We start from the raw sequence: 12,579 nt of genomic DNA, 5'->3' as shown, positions 1-12,579 counted from the left end.
TGGTGCAGTTGTAGGGTTATAGTGCCAGGTAGGAGGATGATGATGATGATGATACATGGTCCTGACAGTCAGTGAAGTGTCCAGAGCTTGAAAGCGGAGGATGTAGGGTGCCCTGAGAGGTTAAGTCCCACCCCTTGACATATTGAAGCTCTCATTTGCACAAAAATAAGAACCCAGTTTTTTACAGAACAGTGCAATGGATTTGTACAATACAAGAATGTTTTTAGCAAGATTAGCCATACCAGGCATTACGTCTGGTTTAATAGGGTTGATCATACTGACAGATGCTCTTTAACCACCTCCGGACCGCCTAACGCACGGATGCGTCCGGAAGGTGGTTGATTCATTCCTCCTGGACGCATCCGTGCGTCATCTCGCGAGACGCGAGATTTCCTGTGAACGCGTGCACACAGGCGCGCGCGTTCACAAGATCGGAAGGTAAGCGAGTGGATCTCCAGCCTGCCAGCGGCGATCATTCGCTGGCAGGCTGGAGATGCGATTTTTTTAACCCCCAACAGGTATATTAGACGCTGTTTTGATAACAGCGTCTAAAATACCTGCTACCTGGTCCTCTGGTGGTCCCTTTTGTTTGGATCGACCACCAGAGGACACAGGTAGCTCAGTAAAGTAGCACCAAACACCACTACACTACACCCCCCCTGTCACTTATTAACCCCTTATGAACCCCTGATCACCCCATATAGACTCCCTGATCACCCCCCTGTCATTGATCACCCCCCTGTAAGGCTCCATTCAGATGTCCGTATGATTTTTACGGATCCACTGATACATGGATCGGATCCGCAAAACGCATACGGACGTCTGAATGGAGCCTTACAGGGGGGTGATCAATGACGGAGGTGATCACCCCATATAGACTCCCTGATCACCCCCCTGTCATTGATCACCCCCCTGTCATTGATCACCCCCCTGTAAGGCTCCATTCAGATGTCCGTATGATTTTTACGGATCCACTGATACATGGATCGGATCCGCAAAACGCATACGGACGTCTGAATGGAGCCTTACAGGGGGGTGATCAATGACGGAGGTGATCACCCCATATAGACTCCCTGATCACCCCCCTGTCATTGATCACCCCCCTGTCATTGATCACCCCCCTGTAAGGCTCCATTCAGAGATTCCGTATGATTTTTACGGATCCACTGATACATGGATCGGATCCGCAGAACACATACGGACATCTGAATGGAGCCTTATAAGGGGGTGATCAATGACAGGGGGGTGATCACCCCATATAGACTCACTGATCACCCCCCTGTCATTGATCACCCCCCTGTAAGGCTCCATTCAGACATTTTTTTGGCCCAAGTTAGCGGAAATTATTTTTTTTTTTCTTACAAAGTCTCATAGTCCACTAACTTGTGTCAAAAAATTAAATCTCACATGAACTCGCCATACCCCTCACGGAATCCAAATGCGTAAACATTTTTAGACATTTATATTCCAGACTTCTTCTCACGCTTTAGGGCCCCTAGAATGCCAGGGCAGTATAAATACACCACATGTGACCCCATTTCGGAAAGAAGACACCCCAAGGTATTCCGTGAGGGGCATATTGAGTCCATGAAAGATTGAAATTTTTATCCCAAGTTAGCGGAAAGGGAGACTTTGTGAGAAAAAAAAAAATATCAATTTCCGCTAACTTGTGCCAAAAAAAAAAAAAATTCTATGAACTCGCCATGCCCCTCATTGAATACCTTGGGGTGTCTTCTTTCCAAAATGGGGTCACATGTGGGGTATTTATACTGCCCTGGCATTCTAGGGGCCCTAAAGCGTGAGAAGAAGTCTGGGATCCAAATGTCTAAAAATGCCCTCATAAAAGGAATGTGGGCCCCTTTGCGCATCTAGGCTGCAAAAAAGTGTCACACATCTGGTATCCCCGTACTCAGGAGAAGTTGGGCAATGTGTTTTGGGGTGTCTTTTTACATATACCCATGCTGGGTGAGAGAAATATCTTGGCAAAAGACAACTTTTCCCATTTTTTTTATACAAAGTTGGCATTTGACAGAGATATTTATCAAAATTTTTTCATAAATAATGTCATCTTCATAGCTCAACAGTTGAAGGAATTTTCTTTGTTGCAATACCATACTACTAGAACAGAAAATAACCAAGGCACTTCATAAAAAAAACTTTATTTTTGCAGAAAACACAATCATCAAAATTAGAGAACATCAATGACCATAGCACAGAGAAAGATTACAACTAAGGCTACTTTCACACTTCCACACATTTTGGGCGGATCAATCATGGATCTGCGAAAATGGATCCGTTACAATAAAGCAACCGCATGCATCCGTCATGAACGGATCAGTTTGTATTATCTGTAACATAGCCAAGACGGATCCGTCATGAACTCTATTGAAAGTCAATGGGAGACGGATCCGTTTTCTATTGTGCCAGATTGTGTCAGAGAAAACGGATCCGTCCCCATTGACTTACATTGTGTGCCAGGACGGATCAGTTTGGCTCAGTTTCGTCAAGCGGACAGTAAAATGCTGCAGGCAGAGTTTTGGTGTCCGCCTCCAGAGCGGAATGGAGACTGAACGCAGGCAAACTGATGCATTCTGAGCGGATCCTTTTCCATTCAGAATGCATTAGGACAAAACTGATCCGTTTTGGACCGCTTGTGAGAGCCCTGAACAGATCTCACAAACGGAAAGCCAAAACGCGAGTGTGAAAGTAGCCTAAATCTTCTGAAGGTTACAACAGTCAACAATTAGTAGAAAGTGTACTGGCCTTTGCTTTGAATGACTTCAGCACATCTGTGGCAACAGGACATTACTAGTCTCTCACACTGCTGTGGTGGGATTTTGGTCCACTTTTCATCCAGACTCTTCCACATTTCGGTGACTGTAGTTGGTTTCTTAACCATAGCTTTGTTGCTAAGGATTTTTGAGAGGTTTTCTATTGTGTTTAGATCAGGACTCTGGGCCAGCCATTTCATTATTTCAATGTTTTCAGTTTCAAGGAACTGTTTTACCCATTTTGCTGTGTGATAAGGGGCATTGTCCTACATGAAAGTTGATGGCTGAGTGATGAAAGCAGAGAAGGAACCACATGTTGTTGAAGAAGGTGCTTGGAGCACTGCTCCTCTGTTCATACAACATGCTTTTCAGCAAAAGTTAGTCTAACCTTTTGAGTCATTCTGATAATGAGAGGTTTGTTTACTGCAGAGTGGGCTTTCAGTCCAAACGCTCTTGAACGTTGAGACACTGTATGATGAGACAGATCCTTACCCTGTTCAGTGCTGAACTGGTGAACAATTCCAGCTGCAGTGTTGAACCGATTGCCCATTAAGATTCTCTGCATTATCCTGTCCTTTCTTGCATTTTCTTTCGTAGGTGACCATCCTTCTTGGGGGACTTGAATGAGTTTGTGACATTGTAAAGATGCAATATTCTAAAAATCACAGACTTGGAACGACCAATTTCTCTTGCTATGGCTATGGAGAAGTAAGAACTGATTATCTATTACCACTAGAACACCCTGCTTACCACTGTTTATAGTAAAAGATATGAGAGGACACAGGAGAGGTGAGAACTGATTATCTGTCACCACTAAAACACCCTGATTATTACTGTTTATAGTAAAAGATATGAGAGCACACAGGAGAGGCGAGAACTGATTATCTATTACCACTAGAATACCCTGCTGCTTATCACTGTTTATAGTATAAGGATTGGAGAAAACACAGTAGAGGTGATAACTGATTATCTATTACCATTAGAACATCCTGCTTATCACTGATTATAGTATAAGGATAGGAGGAAACACAAGAGGTGAAAACTGATTCTCTGCCACCACTAGAACACCCTGCTGCTTATCAGAGTTTATAGTATAAGGACAGGGGGAACACAGGAAAGGTGAAAATGTATTATCACCACTAGAACACCTTGCTTATCACTGTTTATAGTATAAGGGACAGGGGAGAACACAGGAGAGGTGAGAACTGATTATCACCACTAGACCCTGTTTATCACTCTTTCTTTTATAAATAAGGGCCTGGTAGAGCAGAAATATATATTCATGATTAGCATTTATAAACTTTTCTAAATTTATATGAAAGTTAATAAATTAATATATTTTAGTAAGCTGAGTCTGAGTTGGTCCATTTCTACTTACTCCGACTCCTCCTAAAACTACCTATGACCTTGTTACAGTGAACAATTGCTTTGGATTGAGCAGGCACAGTTTCTGTATCACTGGCATCCCTGTACTCTAGATTTGACAGTGCTAAATGCTAATTACATAGCTCCAGCAAAAATGCAGGGGTTAAATAGGCTTTACCCATTGCATACTTGTAAAAGGTACAACAAATACACTGCTCAAAAAAATAAAGGGAACATTTAAACAACACAATGTAACTCCAAGTCAATCACACTTCTGTGAAATCAAACTGTCCACTTAGGAAGCAACACTGAGTGACAATCAATTTCACATGCTGTTGTGCAAATGGGATAGACAACAGGTGGAAATTATAGGCAATTAGCAAGACATCCCCAATAAAGGAGTGGTTCTGCAGGTGGTGACTACAGACCACTTCTCAGTTCCTATGCTTCCTGGCTGATGTTTTGGTCACTTTTGAATGCTGGCGGTGCTTTCACTCTAGTGGTAGCATGAGACGGAGTCTACAACCCACACAAGTGGCTCAGGTAGTGCAGCTTATCCAGGATGGCACATCAATGCGAGCTGTGGCAAGAAGGTTTGCTGTGTCTGTCAGTGTAGTGTCCAGAGCATGGAGGCGCTACCAGGAGACAGGCCAGTACATCAGGAGACGTGGAGGAGGCCGTAGGAGGGCAACAACCCAGCAGCAGGACCGCTACCTCCGCCTTTGTGCAAGGAGGAACAGGAGGAGCACTGCCAGAGCCCTGCAAAATGACCTCCAGCATGCCACAAGTGTGCATGTGTCTGCTCAAACGGTCAGAAACAGACTCCATGAGGGTGATATGAGGGCCCGACGTCCACAGGTGGGGGTTGTGCTTACAGCCCAACACCGTGCAGGACGTTTGGCATTTGCCAGAGAACACCAAGATTGGCAAATTCGCCACTGGCGCCCTGTGCTCTTCACAGATGAAAGCAGGTTCACACTGAGCACATGTGACAGACGTGACAGAGTCTGGAGACGCCGTGGAGAACGTTCTGCTGCCTGCAACATCCTCCAGCATGACCGGTTTGGCATTGGGTCAGTAATGGTGTGGGGTGGCATTTCAATGGAGGACCGCACAGCCCTCCATGTGCTCGCCAGAGGTAGCCTGACCGAGATGAGATCCTCAGACCCCTTGTGAGACCATATGCTGGTGCGGTTGGCCCTGGGTTCCTCCTAATGCAAGACAATGCTAGATCTCATGTGGCTGGAGTGTGTCAGCAGTTCCTGCAAGACAAAGGCATTGATGCTATGGACTGGCCCGCCCGTTCCCCAGACCTGAATCCAATTGAGCACATCTGGGACATCATGTCTCTCTCTATCCACCAACGTCACGTTGCACCACAGACTGTCCAGGAGTTGGCAGATGCTTTAGTCCAGGTCTGGGAGGAGATCCCTCAGGAGACAGTCCGCCACCTCATCAGGAGCATGCACAGGCGTTGTAGGGAGGTCATACAGGCACGTGGAGGCCACACACACTACTGAGCCTCATTTTGACTTGTTTTAAGGACATTACATTAAAGTTGGATCAGCCTGTAGTGTGTTTTTCCACTTTAATTTTGAGTGTGACTCCAAATTCAGACCTCCATGGGCTGAAAAATTTGATTTCCATTTTTTAATTTTTGTGTGATTTTGTTGTCAGCACATTCAACTATGTAAAGAACAAAGTATTTCAGAAGAATATTTAATTAATTCAGATCTAGGATGTGTTATTTTTGTGTTCCCTTTATTTTTTTGAGCAGTGTATATAGAAGTATAAATAACTACATTTTATGAAACAATCCAATATTAGTAAGAACTTCAGATACTAAACTAGGTGGTGACTATTTCTCTTTAACTAGTAAAATAGATGTAAAAAAATAATATATTTACCTTCACACAGTTTTTCCATAACTTAATGGTAAAGTCAATCCAACCACAGGTCCTACTGTACTGAGCCAAGTAGTGATGTAATTCCCTTCTCTGAAAACAAAGTAACGATCGTTAGGAAACTGCTGATGCTGTGACTTATTGTGTCCTCAGACTCCATATTCAAGTCAGTCAATAGCATTAAGATTACATTATAAACCAAACATAAGCAACAGTATTAAAGGGGAGGTCTGAGATAATTAAAATTATCAGACAATCCCTATAATGCCAAATAAAAAAAAATGTTACACCAATTCTTCAGCTCCGTTCTTTGCCATGCTTATCCGGTACTTGTTTACAAACTGCATCGGTAACGTGTTGTGTTACATCACGTGACTGCTGCAGCCAATCACTGTATCCAAACCATTTTGTGAGCACCTGTCAGCCTGTATATGCACCTGTCTCTGGGAGAAGCAAAACGTAGGTTCCAGACACAATGATTTCAGTGGTGAGTCAATTACTGTATGAGGGGATGTTTTACCTTTGTAGAACTCACAGATTAATCATCACAGCATGATGGAAGTAGTTCAATGGAGTCATAACATGCAGGCTTCCACCCCCACTGATTAACATATTTATCTATGTGCACAGTAACAGGGAGAAATCTGTCAATCAGCGACTGGAGGGCTGCAATGATTAAATGAGCTGTTCGAGATTTTGATATTAATGGCCTGTCCTCAGAATAGGTCATCAATATCTGATTGCTGAGGGTCTGATCAGATATTGATCATCAGCTGTTTAAAGAGACTGCCACGCTCTGGCGCTCTTCCTATTCCTGTGATGTCACACTCATCAGTTATATGGTCTGGGCACAGGTAACATTGACTTCCAATAGACAGCGGTATGCCTGGTAAGTTGAAAGGATGCTGCGGCTCAAACAGGAGCACCGTGTCCCCCTTAAACAACTGATCAGTGAGTCAGACCCATGCTGATCTGATATTGATGACCTATCTTGAGGATAGGACATCAATATTAAACACCAGGACAATCCATTTAATGTGTATGGAGAGTACCATGTCTGTTTCTACTGTTTGCTTTCCTCAGCAAGGGCAACATAAAAGGGCTGACAGGTTCCCTTTAACATACACACAGATGAGGTTTCATATATTTCCTACACAATGTGAATGATGTTCTCACCTGCTTGTGCTCCCTTGAAGAGATGACATGAAGTCATTGGTTCGGCATGGGTGAAGTACAAAAAACGGCTGCCCAAGAATTGGATGCTCCTAAAGGAGAAAGAGATATTAACTGCTCATGACATCAGAAAGTGACTGACATTTACTAACTGAGAACGTGGAAGAGGGATGTTAGCATGAGATGTTCTGAGGACCATCTACTCCAAGGACATAAAATGACTCCACACACAATGAGACCTCATTAAAAGGGGTTGTGGGGTCTATGAAAAGGAAAAAAGCATATTCATTGTACGTCAGGTGATTAAAAGGCTTTATTAAGATCTTTAAAACTCATCATCAGTATCTGATCGTTGGGGGTCCAACACCCAGCACTCAAGTAGCGCCGCGACCTTCTCACATCTTTCCCTAGGCCAGTGACATCACATACATCAGTCACTTGGCCTGGGTGCAGCTCAGCCTCCAAACACAGCTGTTATACAATGTACGGCGCTGTGATTGGTGAGCTGAGAGAAGACCATCGCACTACTGCAAGCACCTGTGCCTCCACAAACAGCTGATCGGTGGGGGTCCAAGGGTCGGTGCCCCCCCCCCCCCCCCCCCCCTCCGATCAGATACTGATAACCATCCAGAGGATAAGTCATCAGTAGTAAAATCTTGGAAAACTCTTTTAATTACCTGTAATAGATAGGGGTACTTCACTATCCCCTTCAGGTAGCAACAAGACACGGTACACCCCTACATGTAAGACTCCAAGAGCTCCAACTACATGGAAGACTACTGCAAATATACTCAGTTTAAACTAAATTTAAAAGGGGTCACTTTCAACAGGACACCCCTTCTCAAAAGGAAGCTGATCTCTGTAGGGTTGGTTGTGAAACTCCTGGCAAACAGGTGATCATGGAAGAAAGCTGCGGGCAGCCAAAGTTATACTGGGCCAATTCCAGTGAAAGGGAAACCACATTGTTTTTGGAGTGGGAATCACTTTTTTTTGGCTAAGAGAAAAACAGAACTAGCCATCTGCTCTCTATGGTGTCCAATATACCCAGGGGCAGACATACCATATGTGCCGCCTGTGTAGTTGCACAGGGGCCCACTGTTAGCTTAAAAGGAGCTGTCTGCTGTCTTACTCATTGCCACTAAACTAATGACAATGGTTCACAGTTGGTAGACAGACCTATGCCAAGTTATTGAAGAACAAGGGTCCCTATATTGTCCTTGCACGGTGGCCCTCTCCTGGTCTGCCACAGCATACACCCTAACACTATTGAAACACTATAATTCTCACTGGCAAGGTACAGTATATTGGAACGGGTATTTTATAACCAATCAAATGAGCAATCAAAATATAGGAAGTACCAGATTTGGTACGTAATTGAAGCAAACATCGCTGACCAGATCCCATTCACTTTACCGGAGTCTGTTCAGCTCTGATTCAGGATGCTGCTCTTTCACAGGACTTTTTTGTCCTCCTTTTTGATGGAATCTGCAACGGAGGCAATGAACGGATGCCTCCAACACACATCTGAACATAGCCTAACAAGTTTCTAAAAATTCCACAGTAAGATTTCTAAACTGGCAGTCATCGGTTGATGTGGACACTAGAGGGCGCAATTGTACCACGCTGAGACTACACTGAACTGTGAGGCGATAAAAGAAAAAAGTGCATTTAGCTTATTGTTTTAACTTGCAACTGTAAGAAACAAATAACTTCAAGGGGACATATCAAAAGGTCACCGTCAAATGTTCTCACTTTTCTGCATCCCACTGCAGGAAAGGCGGCCGAGTGCTCAGGAGAAATCCATATGATCAGAAGAATACTAGGTAAAAGTCTCTTGTATACAAACATAATTTGGAGGCGGAACCCATAATGCTCCATCCCAACATGGGAAAATGAACAATAAATAGAAATGTAGTGATCATAAAGTCTTATGCAAAAATGAATACCAGTATACCACCACACATACTGTAAATTGAAAGTCTCAGCTTTTATAATTGTGTTGTTAGTTGTGGGTTCTGGTATTTTTGGAAGGACAGAAGCTATAGTTTGATAGATCACACTGTACAAAGGAGTTTGTTGAAGGTTTTTAAAAAGTAAATTCAAAAGTGAAAACCAATATAACTAGCAGAACAGTTCTAATTACAAGACTTTGGCTACAATTCTAACTTTAGACTTTTCTTTTTTTTATATATATATATATATATATATATATATATATATATATATATAACAATTTTTATGTTTTAAGTACACATCCTCTTTAGTTTGAGGGACAGATAAAGCATAAATAGTACATAAATAATCAAAAGGAACATATAAATAAAAGGTACATAATTAATCTACAATGTTTATTTACATGAATGCTAATAAAAAGAAAAACTGACCTATATGTGCAGATTCTCCCCATCACCATTCAAAACCATGTTCAGATATATTTATCCAAAGAATCTCAGATTTAATCCTTACAATGTGAATGATAAGAAAGCTACATGTTCTGGCTACACAGCATGAAAGGTGTCCTTGGGAGTAACTACCAGACTAGTGGCCCATGCTGTCTCTCAGCTCAGCAGATGCGATGATGTCACTGCATCACGCCTGCTAGGGAGAACAGGATGTGCTCCATTCATCATGGGAATGGGGCTAGGTGAGTATTACTGTTTTTATTTTATTAAGACCACAGGGGCTTCACTAATGTACGGGGGACACTAAACAGGATCACTACTGTGTGGAGGGACTAAGGGAGACAACTACTGCGAGGAAACACTAAAGGGCAGAACTTCTTTGTGGGGGCACTAAGGGGGTGCACTACTGTGTGGGGACACTAAGGGGGCAAAACTACTGTGAAGTGGGCGCTAAGGGGGCATAGCTACTGTGAAAGGGGCACTAACAGGGCATATCTACTGTGGGGGGCCAATTAGGGAGAATAACTACTGTGTGGGGGCAGTAAGGGGGCATTCAACTTTGTGGAGGTACAAAGGAAGAATAACTACTGTGTGAGGGAAGTAAGGTGCCATAACAACTGTGAAGGGGCAGAAAGGGAGCATAACTACTGAGTGGGTGGGAGGTTGCATGGCAAATGTGGGCAGTATGGGACTGCGGTTCCTTGGGCCCACCAGTGGAAATTATTTTTGGGGTCGAACCCCATATCATCAATAAGTCTAATACTGTAGGTTTAGATTAAAAGAAATAGACCCTAGTGGCAATTTATTGCCTACAAAGTCAACTCCAAATTGTTTGTTTTTTCTTAATCCTGGACTTTGAGGCCCACTATGGTATCAGAGCCTGGGCCCATTAAAGATCCAAGATTCAAAAATTATCATGATATCGCTATGTGCATGATCCATGTACTGTGATACTACTATGTATGTTATCCCTGTAATGTGACATCACCGTACATATTTTCACCGTTCTGTAATTTCCTTATGTGCATTAATCCACTATTGTGATATCACTGTGGCCTCACTGTGTGCATTATCCTTAGGCTTTGGGGAATCCACAATACATTTTTCATGCTCTGAATTTGTTCTTAAAAAGGTAGTCATGGTGGAGTAGAGCCCAAATACAAGTTCTGCTATGGGGCCTCATGAATACTTGATACACCCCTGCAGGTATCCATAGCAGGTGTCAAACTCCAAAAGAACAATCACACAAGAAAATCATGACCTGTAGAACTTCAAACCACAACCCTCAAATATAGCCCCAAAACTGCAGTTAAAATGATGACCCCAATCATTAATTTGGACCATTAGCTGGCAATCCAAACATGTAATAAAAGTAGAATTCCGTACTGGAAGCTTTTTATATGGAACAGTTTTGTTCTGGTACAGTATGTGCAAAATATTGTGGAAAGGTAACATGAGGTGCACTTATTAGTATGCCCCGTGAAAAGGTTGGAATGCTAATTCTCCAACATGCTCATCAGTTGCCTGCTAGTCAGCATCCTAACATGACTGCAAATTTATCCCCAGTTACACTATTTGTACAGCAATTTTTTGTGGCTGATATGTAAACAAATAGCTTTGCCTTCCACCAAACTTTTCATAGGATCGTGAGACAACAATAAGTTGTAATCTGGATGCCAGACCTGGTGTCATCAGTTTTTGGGTTCATAATAAGTGTAGTGGGGATTTAGTTGGCATTTCACCGTATTTTCTCCAGGTCAGGGAATCTGGCTGATTTGTAGCCGACTGGGAAAAGCAGCTTTATAAGTAAACTGACAAAGCAAGTGTGGCAGCTTGCAACTGTGTTTCAATCCCAAGTCTGTTTTGTCTTAAAGGGGTTATCCAAGTTATATTTATTGATGACCTATCCTCAGGATAGGTCATCAATATCAGATCGGCGGGGGTCCGACACCCGGCACCCCCGCTGATCAGCTGTTTGAAGAGAAGGCATGTGAGGGAGGTAAACAAGAGGCTCAAGAGCTGGTGTAGAAAGGAGGGGTTTGGGTTCCTGGAGAACTGGGCTGACTTCCCTGTCAGCTACAGGATGCATGGTAGGGATGGGCTGCACCTTAATGGGGAGGGTGCAGTTGTTTTAGGGGAGAAGATGGCTGGCAGATTGGAGTGTTTAAGCTAGGGACTGGGAGGAGGGTAATTACAATATAGAAGGGGAACATAGTGCAGACACTGATCCGGGGAAGAGTAGTGGACCTGGAGGTGGAATGGAGGAGGGGACTACAAAAGTTCATAATAGGGGCATCTCTAGGGCAAAACATTTGGGGCAACTTGTGGCCTTTATTGCAGATGGAGGTGGGGAGTAAGGTGAGTATTGTGTTCTTTATTTCTAACTGACATTGGGGGAAGATGGTACTTGAGGCACTATGTAGGGGGTGCATTATAACTACATGACAGCTCTATAGGTACTGGGGGTAATACAGGGGGTACTATGAGTGCTGGGGGAACAAAGGAGGTATTATACCTATGTGGGGGCATTATAACAATATAATATGGGGGCCTTATAACAATAGGGGGACATTAGGTACTAGGGGCACTACAGGGGGTACTATAAGTACTAGAGGCACTACAGGGGTGTGCTATAATACTGGGGACACTACAAGAACATTATACCTACTGGGGGCACTAAAAAGGAGCATTATAACTACTAGGGCACTACAGGGGGCATTCTACATATTGTTGGCATTACAGGGGGCATTATACAGTCAGGTCCATAAATATTGGGACATCGACACAGTTCTAACATTTTTGGCTCTATACACCACCACAATCGAATTGAAATGAAACAAACAATATGTGCTTTAACTGCAGACTGTCAGCTTTAATTTGAGGGTATTTACATCCAAATCAGGTGAACAGTATAGGAATTACAACAGTTTGCATATGTGCCTCCCACTTGTTAAGGAACCAAAA

At 43.2% G+C, this 12,579-nt stretch overlaps 1 protein-coding gene across 2 annotated transcripts in view; it reads right to left on the bottom strand.

Moving 5' to 3' along the window:
- The window catches only part of ATG10 (autophagy related 10), a 220,616-nt gene that overhangs the window by 19,194 nt on the left and 188,843 nt on the right, over positions 1-12,579 (bottom strand). Inside the window, exons 6-8 of one of the 2 annotated variants that reach the window (XM_040421506.1) lie at positions 7,217-7,305; positions 6,044-6,133; positions 2,778-3,469 (exon numbers count right to left, since the gene is read on the bottom strand). In XM_040421506.1, coding sequence (XP_040277440.1) covers positions 6,046-6,133; positions 7,217-7,305 — 177 coding nt within the window. In that variant the 3' untranslated portion in view covers positions 2,778-3,469; positions 6,044-6,045. Of the gene's footprint in view, positions 1-2,777; positions 3,470-6,043; positions 6,134-7,216; positions 7,306-12,579 lie in introns of those variants that run through there. The other variant, XM_040421505.1, reaches the window with a different exon arrangement.

The sequence above is a fragment of the Bufo bufo genome, chromosome 2, assembly GCF_905171765.1.
Source record: "Bufo bufo chromosome 2, aBufBuf1.1, whole genome shotgun sequence".
Classification (NCBI taxonomy): Eukaryota; Metazoa; Chordata; class Amphibia; order Anura; family Bufonidae; genus Bufo; species Bufo bufo.
Note: the sequence above shows the minus strand (reverse complement) of the source record. Positions and strands in the feature narration are given on the sequence as shown.